The 14,333-nt window shown below is 34.3% G+C and overlaps 1 protein-coding gene across 10 annotated transcripts in view; it reads right to left on the reverse strand.

Moving 5' to 3' along the window:
- LOC106124422 (Phosphatidylinositol 4-phosphate 5-kinase 59B) overlaps positions 1-14,333 on the reverse strand; it is a 53,656-nt gene that overhangs the window by 18,474 nt on the left and 20,849 nt on the right. For 5 of the 10 annotated variants that reach the window (XM_013321076.1, XM_013321077.1, XM_013321075.1 and 2 more), the window contains exons 4-13: positions 9,570-9,781; positions 8,253-8,417; positions 7,682-7,834; positions 7,031-7,183; positions 6,269-6,414; positions 5,613-5,660; positions 4,238-4,330; positions 3,586-3,718; positions 2,953-3,040; positions 1,481-1,543 (exon numbers count right to left, since the gene is read on the reverse strand). In XM_013321076.1, coding sequence (XP_013176530.1) covers positions 1,481-1,543; positions 2,953-3,040; positions 3,586-3,718; positions 4,238-4,330; positions 5,613-5,660; positions 6,269-6,414; positions 7,031-7,183; positions 7,682-7,834; positions 8,253-8,417; positions 9,570-9,781 — 1,254 coding nt within the window. The remainder of the gene's footprint in view (positions 1-1,480; positions 1,544-2,952; positions 3,041-3,585; positions 3,719-4,237; positions 4,331-5,612; positions 5,661-6,268; positions 6,415-7,030; positions 7,184-7,681; positions 7,835-8,252; positions 8,418-9,569; positions 9,782-14,333) is intronic. The other 5 variants (XM_013321078.1, XM_013321073.1, XM_013321072.1 and 2 more) reach the window with 3 other exon arrangements.

Here is a 14,333-nt window from a genome sequence, read left to right on the forward strand (position 1 = left end):
GAAAAAATGGAAAAAAAACACAGATATTATTTTCATATGGCAACATTCATAAAATCAGGGGGGAATGGGGGGCGTGCATGACTTTAAAATTACCTTATTACAAAATATTGTCATGCCAGTGTCAATATTTTTGAAAATAAAAAAAAACATAAAAAACTGCATTAAAAAAAATTATTAACTTTTACTCATACATGCCTAAGACAAAAATGCATTTAAAATATTGCTTTGTTGAACTTAATATAAAAGAAAATTTAGACGTTAACAATATCACATTCACGAACATAAAAAAACGCCTACTAAAATAAAGGTTAGGGTGTTGGTGGCTTCGTTAAGAAATTTATTCAATATTTTATCTTAAAACTGATTTTAAATACATATTATTAGAAATAATAGAAAGTTATTCATAATACTTAAGAAAACTAGCTTTATCTATTAAACAATTAGGTCATATATCCTCAAACAAGATAATGATTTTTTTTTAAATTAATGGACTAGATTTCAAGAACAAGCTATTTTTACATATATATGACTTCTAAACAAATACAATATAGGTTTATAATTTGAAGCATAGACAAACACAATATAACTGTATTTAAGGAATTTAATAGACAAATAGTTATTTTTTAATCTACAGATAAAACTACCAAGAAAGTACTATCAACTTCTATACTACTTTAGTCCGTTCACGTTAAGAAAATAGTGATTGATCAGTGCAACTACAGGGTAAAGGTGTATTCACAGTGGAGTAAAAATTGTAATAAATATAAACATTGTAAATTACGCGTCTCTCTCCGCTATGGATTATTGATCCACTTTTGTTCTTTCCAATATGTGAGGTATTCATTTTCAAAATTTAATGTTGAACGAGTAACACGCAAAATACACAACCATTCTGTTCGAAGGTCTGACTTCAACTGGACAATGTGTACTCGATTTTTTTAATTTCTTGCATTTTAATTGACTGCGGGGCGTGGAAAGGCCGGTGGACAACGATTACTCACTATTTTCTTAACGCGAACGGACTATAGTAGTAATATGAAAACATGACAAATTATACTAAAATTAGTAATTTTAATACACCAACACCCGCCCCTATACTACAAATTACCACAATCTTACTTGAAAAGGATGACGTTTTCAAGAAATTTTTAAAAAATGTACAGTCGCCAAAAAAAATTTTTCAACAGTTGTAATTAATTAATTAATACTAACGAGGTTATTTAAACGTTTGTTAATTTTCAAATTATATAATTTTACTAAATGTAATTTATTTCAAAGGACAAAGATTCAATTTTGTCCATTTGAGATATTTTCTATTAATAGTGAACATTTAACAAAAAAATGTTTTTAATGCGTCGATTTTTTCCGACTGTACTTTATCAAACAGGTCTAACTTAACTCCGATCAAGTAAGACTGCGACAGGGTAAAGACGCACACAAAAGACATATAAAACAGCGCGAAGTCGCGGCCCTACAGTACCTATGTAGCTCGTGACCAGGGTGCGGAACTTGCGGTGGTTGCCTTTGATCTCGGGCAGGTCCACTGGCCAACAATTGAGCTCTTGTTATTTGCGTTTAGTTGTTAATTAAAGCATAGATGTTATATGATAGGTATATAAAAGGAGACAAGGTAAATATTTAGGACATTTTTAATAATAATTTGTAAGGAAATATTCTATTCGAAAAGATTTTTTTACATATTTTCTATATTTTTAAAACTAATATAATGCTTTAAAGAGATTCTATTGAATAAAATTGCATTTTTTAAATTTTCTATTTAAAAAAATATCGAGGAACTAAGTGTACTGATAAAATTAATACTTATACAAAAGAAAATAATTTAAATTTATTCAATATTAAGATGGATGAGGGATGTGGAATGGAAAACATGAGGTAAAAGCGAAATGGACGAATTAAACCAATAAAATATATAACGTGTTAGAGAAATTTAAACATAGATATTTTAATACTCTGCTTTAATTTACGAAATGTTAACACGTTCAATGCTACCGATTTGCCAGCAACTTTACATTTACAGTTAAAAATAGTAATGACATTGAATGTGTTAGAAAATTCGAAAAAAAAAAATTTCTTTGTTTGAAATTTGATTTCCTAAACATAAATATATAATATTATACATAGTTAAATTTTCCTTCACTTACAAACCTTCCGAAAGCATTTAGTAAATTTTTGATTATAACATAAAAATTATAACATAGAGTTAGTTATTACATAGAGCACATCAAGGGATCTAACTGCTGTACTCAGAGTCTTTAAGTTGTCACTTAGTGTTACAATTAACAACTCTGTGTACAACAGTTAAAGATGATAAATGAATCTATATCGCCTACACATCATTTTTAAAGCCGATCTAAGTCGTAGCAAAATGACATTCTCAACTAATAATGGATGACAACTTGCAAAGATAAGATTAGAAAGATAACTTAGAAAAGGAAAAGAAAAGACATCTGATTGACATATTAATTCCTGCTATTATGTTAATTTTCTTAATAATTTTTTATTTGTTTAACATATAACCGTGGGTTTCTGAGGCCTAAACCTCCGTTTAAAACAGTCTTTACCAAAGTGGACGATAACGCCCCCTTGTGGGCGCTGCAGGTCTCAAGTTGCGGGTTATAGTAAAAGTTTCGTTTAGAATTCTCCGTTAATATACATATATAGGTCACAATAATTAATTAATTTAATTTGAAGTTATAGTGGTTTTTAAAAATGTGAAAATATGGGGGCGCTAAAAAAATATTTATTCTCAAAGTGGGCATTAGTCAAAATAAGTTTGGGAACCACTGGTTTAAACCATACCTCAATTTTGTCAAAGATAATGACGCTATGTTTTATACAGAGATTTTAGTCTCAGAAACCCATGGTAATTCCTGTAAAAGTTATGTTCAAAGAATTAACATGTTACATAAATAAGTATAAAAATGTACTCACACGAAGGTATTTTCTTAAATACAGTTTTTCCCATGAAGTCTAGAAACCTTTGCGCATAGAAGCTCGGTCTGTGCACTGAAACTGTGTCCTGAAAACATTAAATTTTACATCTAAATTATCATATCAAGGGTTTCCACACACCACCACAGAACAGTCACTATATTCTATAGATAATAATAAAGTAAGAGTGTCTGTATGTAATATTGAAATTTTTTCATATTTTGTTCAAACTACTATTAAAAAAAAAAAATTTTTCTATAGTATGTTTGTCCGCAAGACCGCGGTTGTTCCGGGACCCGGTAATCTCTGGAACGTCTGGATCGATTTTGACGAGACTTCGAAGGGAAGTTATAAATAACTAATTAACTTATAGGCTATTTTTCAACTTTTTGTGGCGTGACAGTTTTGGGCCAGTGGTATGTCAGCGGTATGACAGTGGTGTGACAGTGGTGTGTCAGTGGTGTGACAGTGGTGTGACAGTGGTGTGTCAGTGGTGTGACAGTGGTGTGACAGTGGTGTGACAGTGGTGTGTCAGTGGTGTGACAGTGGTGTGACAGTTGTGGGCCAGTGGTATGTCAGCGGTGTGACAGTGGTGTGACAGTTGTGGGCCAGTGGTGTGTAAGCGGTACTCACTCCGTCGTGTATCATGCTCTTCCAGGTGTGCTCGAGCTTCTTGCGCAGACGGTAAGACTGTAGGATGTCGATGATGCCGAGGAAGAGAAGCAGCCGCTCGCCGCGAGCGTTCCGCGCCGGAATGCCGCCCGGCCTGCGTACATACACCAATAGAAATTTATATTCAAACTATACTTTACTTCTTCTAAACGTTTAATAATGGCCACACCTCACAGAAGACATGTCTTAAGTGGAAGCAATTCCACGTACAATCTGATGGGCTTGCGTACCGGAGGCCTAATCCTTTTTCCCTTCCCAACTTTTTCTTATAAGGGATAGAAATGGAAAGTGACTTTGAGGGAAGAGGAAACGCCTATAACGCAACAGCTACGATATTTATGGGCAGTGATCGCTTTTCTTTTCAACGAATTCAGGTGGCCACTTGATCGTGTGTCACCGTAAAATACGAAAAAAAAAATCATCTACTATTATAAAAACCAAAATCTGCGAAACTGTCAATTTCAACTCACGCAATTAATTTATACACTGACATAAAACAATTAAGGTTAAATGAAAAAAAAGAACTAATATTAAAAAGATTTTCATTCAGATATACATATATAAACTTGTAATAATTCAGATAGGCTGTATAAATAATTTTGATATATCTTACGGCACATCCTCCTCCTCATCAATGGGTTCACTCTCCGCCTGGATGCTCTCCATCGCCGTGGAATGCGCCACCAGCCGCTGCCGGTTGATAGACCTGCATCATACAACATTCATACACAATACATACAACCATAAGTACCGCAAATGTTAATGCATTACCACTTAACAATTAGAAACAAAGTTAATCAACATCACAAGGGACCGAAGAGCAGGCAACAACCTCGGACAAAAAATTAGTTTTTTTTTTATATCAAAAGGTGGCAAACGAGCGGGCAGCCACCTGAAATCGCTGAAATAGCGAAGTGACTGCTGCCCATAGACATACGCAATTGCATATGCGCTGCCTACCTTTAATCGACGGAGGAGAGGATGCACAGAAAGAAAATATCTTCCCTTTCCATGCATCCTCTCATCCGTAAAGTCCACTTCCACTTCCCATCCTTTCCTTATAAAGAAAAGGATGGGAAAGGAAAGAGGACTAAATTAGGCCTCCGGGACGCACACTCATCAGACGAAACGCGGAATTGCTTCCACTTCACGCCTGTCTTCTGTGTGGTCGTGGTATTTCACCGGGCGCGCCGGGCCGATTCGTGCGAAGATGTTAAAGCGGGCTCTACCACTGTTAAAGTTTAGCTATTCAAAGGGGAACGCTGTCAGTATCTTCGGAACCTTGCCTAAAGGAACTTCTTTTAACACGTTAGCTGCCATGACAAGCTAATGTTTCAATCAGGCCGTGTCGGACTATGTGACCGACAAGCCATACTTCCATTCAACACCTCGCTGTGGCTTGTCGGACGCTTTTTAATCGAATTGTTGTATACAGCGTGATCCGCAAGGCCCCATAAAGCTCATAAATCATAAAAAATATATATTAACAATTTACAATAATAAGCACATCCAATCCTACTTTTTAATCAAAATTTTAGTTAAAATGAAATAGAATTATTAAATCATTTTAAAGACTTTAGTTACAAATAGACATGCCATTAATACATGCACAATCTATATTAGAATTATTTAAAAACAAAATGAAAGACAGAGACAGATGTTAGAACATTCTAGATTTCAAAATGGATTAGTTCCGAGTCAGTGATTAGTCGAAACATTCAATTTGCACAGTCAAAGACATTAATTTCCTTCCCACTTAAGATCGAATTTACACTGCAGCTTAAGAGCTATAATTTAATATTTGACATAAGTTTTCAATTTTTATTCATCATCATCAGCTCACTTTAAATTCTTAAAGAAGGGCTCGGAGCCTTCCCAAAGATAAGGGTGACTAGGCCATATTCAACAACTTTTTATAATATTTAACCGAAGTGGGTAGGAAATATATGTCCTCGACTGTACATAAATAAAAGAGACAGATATCGTACTGAGTCCTTTTCACTTGCATCCCGAAATCCTCCTTGCCTTGCTCAGATCTGAAAGTTTCAAAGACATACCGTCACCATAGCCTACTATAATACAGTATTCTATTCCTGAAAATATACATATATCCTTAATTATGTTCTCTATTAATTAAATATTACATTTAAGTGTCTAGCAAGAGTATTTTTATTATAAGTATGAAGTCATATAAAGATATATTTTTTTTCATATAAATTTCAAAATGCCTGTATTCACCTCTAAATCGGAGATTCCGAAGCTATTCTTTTTCAAAAAATTTTAACTTTATTTTGCTGAATTTTATTTAATTTACTTAAATAATCTTTTATAATGTTTGAATATTTATGTACTTATCGTATATATAAAATTCACGTGTAACGATATTAGTTCCCATACTTATCTAAATTGATTTTGACCGATTTTTATGAAATTTTTTACGCATGTCTGCGAAACGGCTACTATCTTTATTTAATCTCGCGCGGAGGAAGTGTCGCGCGACATCTAGTTAAAATATATTAATATTTCTATATTCATTTATTTACATATTTTATAAAAAAAAACATTACACCACCGGCTGCAGAATGCCATCACTCCAGCTTAACCAATAATCATTAATATTTAGTCCAGTTTCCAAGATCTTTACCTGGTTCTATTGAGTCCGCTCGACTTCGGTTCGACATCATCTTCGCCGTCGCTCTGTCCAGATTCTGTTCTCTTCCTCGCTTCAGTCTTCTCTCTTTGAGCCTCATCCAAATTGTGAATACCGACGAGTAGGGAGTAATCCATAATCTGTGATATATTAAATTATTTTTTTTTATCATACAAAAATGAAAAAAAAAAATGTACTTTATTTAAGTATAGCTAAGTAAGCTGCGGCCATCATCCGCACCGTCCGCATCCGTTTAATCCGTGCGTGGTGTGCGTCCGGTACCAATGGACGCCTAACTTTCGTCTTTAACAATTATAAATTTACTGATAGATTACACTTTTATAAAGATTGTTTTTTTCTTATGGATTCTTAGTTAGAGCCGTCTAATTCATCATCATCAGCTACCCTAAGTTAAGGGTGATTAGGCCATAGACAACCACGCTGGTTAAGTGTCGTCTATTTACCATCTAGGGAAGATTTTAGATGGTATTTTTTTATCTAGATTTAACGATATGTAGGTCGATCGTCTGTTATTTTGGATACGTAAATCCATGTACAAGAATTTACTTTGCGAGAATTTTGTTAGAATACCTGTATATGACACTTTATCATATCACACATTAGATTAGAGTGTCATGTAGCGTTAAAAATTTGCAATATAACTCAAACCTGTTCAAAACCCAGCGGGGTAGACAGATACCACGGACCATTTAGCGTGGACCGGACACCTTTCTTGCTTCTACATGTTAAGCTTACCTTAAAACTTTCCAAGACTCGACAGTCTCTCTGCATCGTCTTGATGAGCGCATTGTAAGTGTCAGCTTCTAGAAAGATTCCTTCAGGATGATACTCCATAAAGTCCAAGTCTTTGTAAGTTGGTGAATTCTTTTGTCGTTCCGTTTTGCTCGCCTGATAAGGAAAAATATTTTCGTTAAAGCAAAACTTCAAAAAAAGCTTGATACTTTTTTTTTAAATCGTTGCATTAATTGAGGGTTTCTGAGACCAAAATCTCCGTTAAAAACATATTGCTATATCTGTTTTGCTTAAAATAATGACAGGAATGACGATATGTTTTATACGGAGATTATAGTCTCAGAAACCAGCAACTATTATATTACTACTGCTTAATGAACACTTATTGAGTCTTGAGATCAGCAGTGATATATAATTCGCAGCTTAATACATAAACCAGTCTTACTAATATTATGAGAATTCTTGAATGGATGGATGGATGTTTGTTAAAATTAAATTAGGCATAGATGTAGAATATAGCCTGGAAGAACACATAGGATATTTATTACTTTTATTTGTTTTTTTTTTCCGCGCGGACGGAGTCGCGGGCATCAACTATTTGTATATAAAGATTTGATAGATTTAGTTCAAGGTCAATCATTATCAAACATTTACCTTCCTCTTGTAGGTGGATCCTTTGAGATCGTACTTCTGGTGCAACTTGACGGAGGAGGGCAGCAGGTTGTTCATTGCGACCAACCGCACGTTCTTGCTGTTGCATTGGTAGCAGTATAAACCGAAGAACTTTGGTAGGAGCGTGCGGGGGTTCTGACAACAAAGGAGCTGAGTTATAACTACTGGTTGCCATGGCAACGACAAAGTCCTGGTTTCGCCTGCGACATAAACTTAAAATACGTAATCACTAGCTGACGAAAAGTATTCATTTGGAAATGAGTCTCGCTGAAATTTGGCATAGATGTAGAACATCGTGGAAGAACAAATAGGCTACCAATTATTTTTTTAATACCGCGCGGACGGAATCACGGGATAGCTAGTTTTCAATTATATTTTAACGGGTAACGGCTTTTAATAAGGTGGGCTGTTTTTCAAGTGATATGTAGATGAAACCTGCACATATCTGAGAAGAAATTCAAAGATATGTGTGAAGTCAACCAACACAAGGGTAGGCTCCGAGCCCCTCAGTGGGGACGTATAGCGAGCTGATGATGTAGATGAATATTAATACCTGATCAAGGTTTAAGTAGTATCCGGGCAACAATTTCTGTAGAAACTCTCCCTCTTTGTGCTGCACTGTCTTGATGATGAACTCGTCATCATTGGTCAGGTAGAAGATGCTGCCGGACGCGCCGGGGTTGCTCAACTCGCGTAATGGTGCACTGCTCATTGACATCTGGAAAATATAACAGTTAACAACTGTCATTTGTTATTCTTAAGTAACGTATGCACGATAATCGACCCTACTAATAACTAATAGTGGGATACGTATCGAGAGTTGACACCCGCGTGACTGGAACTATGTCTGACACAAAGTACTTTTCGTTCTGTTCATGTCTGGTTTTTTCTTTTATCCTCATATAGGCTTTACAATAATTCTGACAGAACTAAACGGGATAGAAGCGCCTCTGATCGTATCAAATCTTGTTTAACTATAGTTTTATTTTGACCACTTGTCTAATATCCTGATTGTCAAAGACGGTCGAGCTGCGGTGCTAGACAAAGTGTATTCGCTTCGAAGCGATTCCATAACTAGTTTCAATAATGTATAGAACTGACGCGTGACAATCACGTGACTTATTTGTCAGTTCTATACAATTTTGAAGTTGGCTATGGAATTGCTTCGGAGCGAACACACTTCGTCTAGTCCCGCTGGTCGAAACAAATCAACTCTATAGCTAAACAACTTCTAATCAACCGCTAGTGCAATCATGTAGATAAATCTAACCGAACAGTACCACAATGATGTTAATTATAGAATATGTTAACCGCTAAGCGATTATTATCAAATACTTGTTATTTGTTATGTTATTTAATATATACGAAAAATAACGTTTAATAATCCTATGAAATAAAGTTTTTTTTTTTATAATTTCAAGAGAAATTTTGTTGCATTCTCAATATACCAATTACACATGTTAACACTTTGAATGCTACCGTTATTCATTTATGTGTTCAAGTGAACTCGCATGGCGAGTAGGTGGCAATGAATGTTTACACACGATCGTTTAATTTAATCGAGTTCCAATCAAAATACTTCGATAATGAAATCGATTTTGTATCAATACAACTACGTTTACATGTAGTAAAATCAATCAACTGATCGTTAATTCGCTTGATATTGCACTAAAGTAATTACTATAATGTTATCCAAATGAAAACTTAAAAATTGTACAAAACTACATCAAACTCAAAGAAATATTTGCAAAATCTACAAAATAACATTTAAAATGAAATAATAAAAGTGTAATGGCCGCCTTCTACATGATGTTTGTTTGTTTTTCTATAAGGTTGTTGGACTATTATTTTAAAACAATTGAATACTTACCAAGAAATCATCCGGCTGTATGCCGAAGAGATCTCTAAAGTATCTGAACGCGATTGGAGCGTACGTTTTAAACTTGAACTCAGAGTAGTGATGGGCGGGGGTGTGGTTGGAACCTTCGTGTGGGAAGTTTGTTGTTTCTACCGTCATGAAGTCCTGCATAAGTAGATCACGCTCCGGCTTCGAGGCGAGACCACCGATCGCATGTTGGATACCTGATGACAAAAAATCGAAAATCACTAAGATGAAAGTCGCAAGGCGAGTCGGTGGCAGTCAATGTGTTAAAAGTAAAACACGAAACAGCTGTTTTTACAGACTGGTTAAAATACGTAAGACATAAAAAACAAAATGAACATAAAAAAGGCAAAGTCCTTTCTACAGCTGTACGTACGAGTATCAAACCAAAAGTCTTACAAGAATCCTGCAATAAACCAATTAAAAACTCTATAGTCAATTAATACTGGCACGTTAGAAAACTTTTTAAAAATAAAAAACTAACCAAGTTCCATAACAGCAGCGACGTCCAGTCAACGCTACAACGTAAGAGCCGTGTTTCGCACATATAAACATGCGCATGCTTGCTATCGAGTTTTCTATTTTTAATCGACTAACGCTGAAAAAGGTTACGGCCATAGTTCATGAGCGTAAACTTTTCTTGTTAAGCTAAAAGGTTTTTATAGTTAAATGCCTCATATGTAGGAGTTACGTCACTTGCTTTTAATTTTATAACTAAACCTTCATTTAACAAGGACAAAATGTCATCAAGATAAGTGCCAATAGTGTTTTAACGAATATTGATATTTGCGAGCTGCATAAAGGAAATACAAATATCTCATAACATTTCTTTACAATTTTTAATTAAAATCAAATATCTCGTAAACTATCATAACAGTCCGTTTCCACTGGCAAAACGTCGACAGAAAAACAATCGTTGCCTCCCTGCGAGATGTCGTTATTATATAAAATCAATACTAATATTATAAAACAGAAGAGTTTGTTTGTTTGGAACTATTGGTCCGATTTGAAAAATTCTTCTTTTGTTGAATAGTCCATTTATATAGTCCTCTAGGTTATATAACATAACGCTGCGACTAATAGTTAATTCCGCGCGGACGGAGTCGCGGGCGACAGTTAGTCTACGATAAAATAGCTTCCCAGTACATTAGACATAGATTAATTGATGAGATTGTCGATATGATTGGAATGTAAATTACTAACATAAAATGCAAATGTCCCACTTCCTGTCTTATAGGAAGTTACCGGAGCCAAGGCTAGCTGCTTATCTAACTCATTGTTAAAGCTAATGTACTAAAATGTTAATTTTATCATACTGTATTTTGCAATCTTCTTATATCTTCACTCTATTAAAACAGCTTAGTTTCGGACTATAAACATCAAATGAAACAACATTAAAAAGGAATCAATCAATACAACTTACTAATACTATAAATGCGAACGTTTGAATGGATGTACGTAGAAGGTATTTTGAGAAGGGCTATATGGATCTCGCTGAAATTTGGTACCGATGTAGAACATAGCCTGGACACAATCTACTAATTAAGATTTTTTTAAAATTCCGCACGGACCGAATCACCGGCGGCACTTAATCTATACTGATATTATAAAGACGAGAGATTTGTACTTTTGTACGTATCGAATAAATTCAAAAACTACTAAACCGATTTCAAAAATTATTTTACTATTAAAATTATTAATTATTACATTATCACTGAGTAACATAAGCTATTTTTTATTGCTTATTAAATTCCGCGCAGACGTAGTCGAGGGCAAAAATTAGTATAGTATAATTTACAAACAATTAACTTATCAAACGCATTATTAATTGCAGATGTCTATGGGCAGCAATCACTTCACTATTTTAACGATTTCATTTGGCTACTTAAAGTTACATAATTCGAGTAAAAACAAAATTAACAATAGTCAATACTGTTTAAAATTCATCGATAAGAACTTCGATTGCGGCACATCACTAAAACATTTTCATTCAAGTCATCGAAAAAATCGATATCACGAGGGTGCCAAGGTATTAGCAACTTGTATATATATTTACGTGTACTCAAATGTGAAGGCGTCTGCTCTTAAGACGGGATATCACCTAAAGTACGCATTCAGAATAAGTGAGCCTTGAAAGAGTGTTTAATGGCTTAAAAATGAGAAGCTTACGGCATCTAACGTTTACCTGTGATAGAAGATCGACACATTGAAATAACACAGTATGTTTTTCGTTCAATAAATTATTTTCCACTTCAAAAACCAAGATATAAAAACATTTTTAAAAGTACTGTTAGGAAGGTCCGGCGATGTGCCGGTATACTAACGCAGCATTAGCCTTACTAAAATGTCGACGTTTACGTTCCCTCACTAATCATTCTGACACTTGACTTTGTAATGAAAACGCGCCATTCGAGCCAAAGGATTCTTATTAATAATGTCTAAAAATATAAATATTTACGCTTATGATTGGAAGAAAACATAAATGTAACCCTTCATTTTACAAGAGAGGACTAAGCTTTGCGGATCTCAGTAGCACGAATAAGTATGTACAGTTTGAAACAGCGAAGTTAAGTATAGATATTTCACTTAACATACTATATATTACGTAAATAAATTCAAGTACAAGAAATATAAGATAAAAACTAGTTTAATTAATCAAGCCAACTGTAACTCGGTCAACGGTGCGCAATTATACCAAAGAACTTTTTAACAACCGAACTGGAATGATAATGAAGTGCCTTGTTTAAATGTCAATGGAAACGATAAGAAAATATATCAAAGAAACCTATTTGCTACGTGCAATATTTAACACGTATACATAGGAACATAAGACATAACAGTTGCCCGCGACTACGTCCGCGCGAAAATAAAATACAATCTTCCTAATCTTGCTAATATTATAAAGGCGAAAGTTTAGATAGTTGGATGTTTGTTTGACGGTATCTCCGGAACTGCTACACGGATTCTGATGAAATTTTGCACAGTTATAGAACAAGGTCTTGGAAGAATACATAGGCTACTTTTTGAGTATTTTTAATTTCCACGGAAAAAGAGTCGCGGGCGACAGCTAGTTTAGTAATAAATATAGTCTATGTCAACTGGGGCGAGCGTAGCTTCCCAACAGTGAAAGAATTTTTCAAATCAGTACGGTAGTTTCGGGGCCTACTCAATACAAAAAAAACAAACCTTTCATTTCCTTTCAAAAACCTGAGATAGCAATATCTCTCTCGTCTTACCTTCTGTATACCTTTAACGTAAAATCGTATTACAAAAAAAAGTTATGCCATTGAGAAATGCCTTCCGTGTATAAGTGACGTCATCATACTAAGCGTTCAATGAATCAGTGCTTACGTTGTTGTCTAGACACGACACCGCAAAATCTCGCCGGCCTTGAACCATTAGAGCGGTCTATCGCTCTCAAGTTACGTTACACATATCAATCAAGTCGTGTTGGCTAATTCAAGTAAGTGCTTAAATCGATTTTATTGCGGAACATCTAGATTACAAATGTAACTAATAGTGGGTTTCTGATACAACTTCTGTTTTGTCAAAGATGATCATACATTTTATACAGATATTTTGGTCTTAGAAAACAACGGTAAATGATCTTAAATCAGTACACAGTATATATAAATATGGAGCCCACAATTATAACGATGTTTATTAAATAAAAATTTCTGTGTCTCTATTTTAAAATATAGATTGGATGTATATAAAGTCATTTAAAAATGATTCAGCTTTTTCGTTCAAAAATGGAAAACCTATTTTATTTTTCGCTTATTTTAAGGATTAATTAAAAATAATGAAATACAAAACATCCTGTACATTTAGCCTTAATTACATCTTTCGTCTCTGTCTATTTAATTACAATTTCAGACATCAAAAGCTCCGGAAAAACGCGCCAACGGCAATTTTAAGAATTACATTTAGCCTTTAGTAATTTAATACCTTTATTCCGAAATTGTATATTAAAATATTAATTTTTCTTTATTGAATTTAATAAGGTTTCGTCATAACACAAAAGTAAAAGGTAATTAACGATTTTAGTACAAAAAAGTCCAGAATTTTGAGGAGTTTGTTTGACTTTTTTTACTGACGCATACATGCTACAAATTTCGCTCAGAGAAGAACAACTATAACTTACTATGTCCCATGTTTACAAAAAAAAGAAGTATTTATATAAGTTCGGTTGACTGTGCGTTCCCGAGACCAAAATACAACAAACCCTTACAAACATATTGTTTCCTCTGTTTTGTCAAAGACAGGAAAAACGATATGTTTTATACAGAGATTTTGGTGTCTGAAACTCACGGTAAGTATTGGATGTCATTTTATTTGAATCATAAAACCTTACCTCATATTTTATTGTTGACATTAAATTGTCCAATGAATACTAAAAACGCTAAAGGAAATAAGTCAATTTTCTTTTTCCTTAATAGAAAACTTGTCTCCTAAAACGAATTGTTCTACCGCAGTTAAATATTTATGTTATGATGACCGTAGCTGTATCCTGTATATTGTGATAAGATAAAAAAAATCATGTGTTTAAAACCGTTAGTTTCGCTGAAGAAATTATAAAAAGACGTGTGTCTCATTTTTTTCAAGAAGGAGAAAAAGGATGACGATGTTACAAGTGTTTCGTTTGGTTGCGCATGTCGCAAACGACGCCAAATCCCCATACTTAAAGTGTGCTCACAGAATCGATTGCGACACACAGGAAGATGTCTCTCGGCTTAACGCAATACGCTTTGT

Source organism: Papilio xuthus, unplaced genomic scaffold (assembly GCF_000836235.2).
Source record: "Papilio xuthus unplaced genomic scaffold, Pxut_1.1 DF825946.1, whole genome shotgun sequence".
Classification (NCBI taxonomy): Eukaryota; Metazoa; Arthropoda; class Insecta; order Lepidoptera; family Papilionidae; genus Papilio; species Papilio xuthus.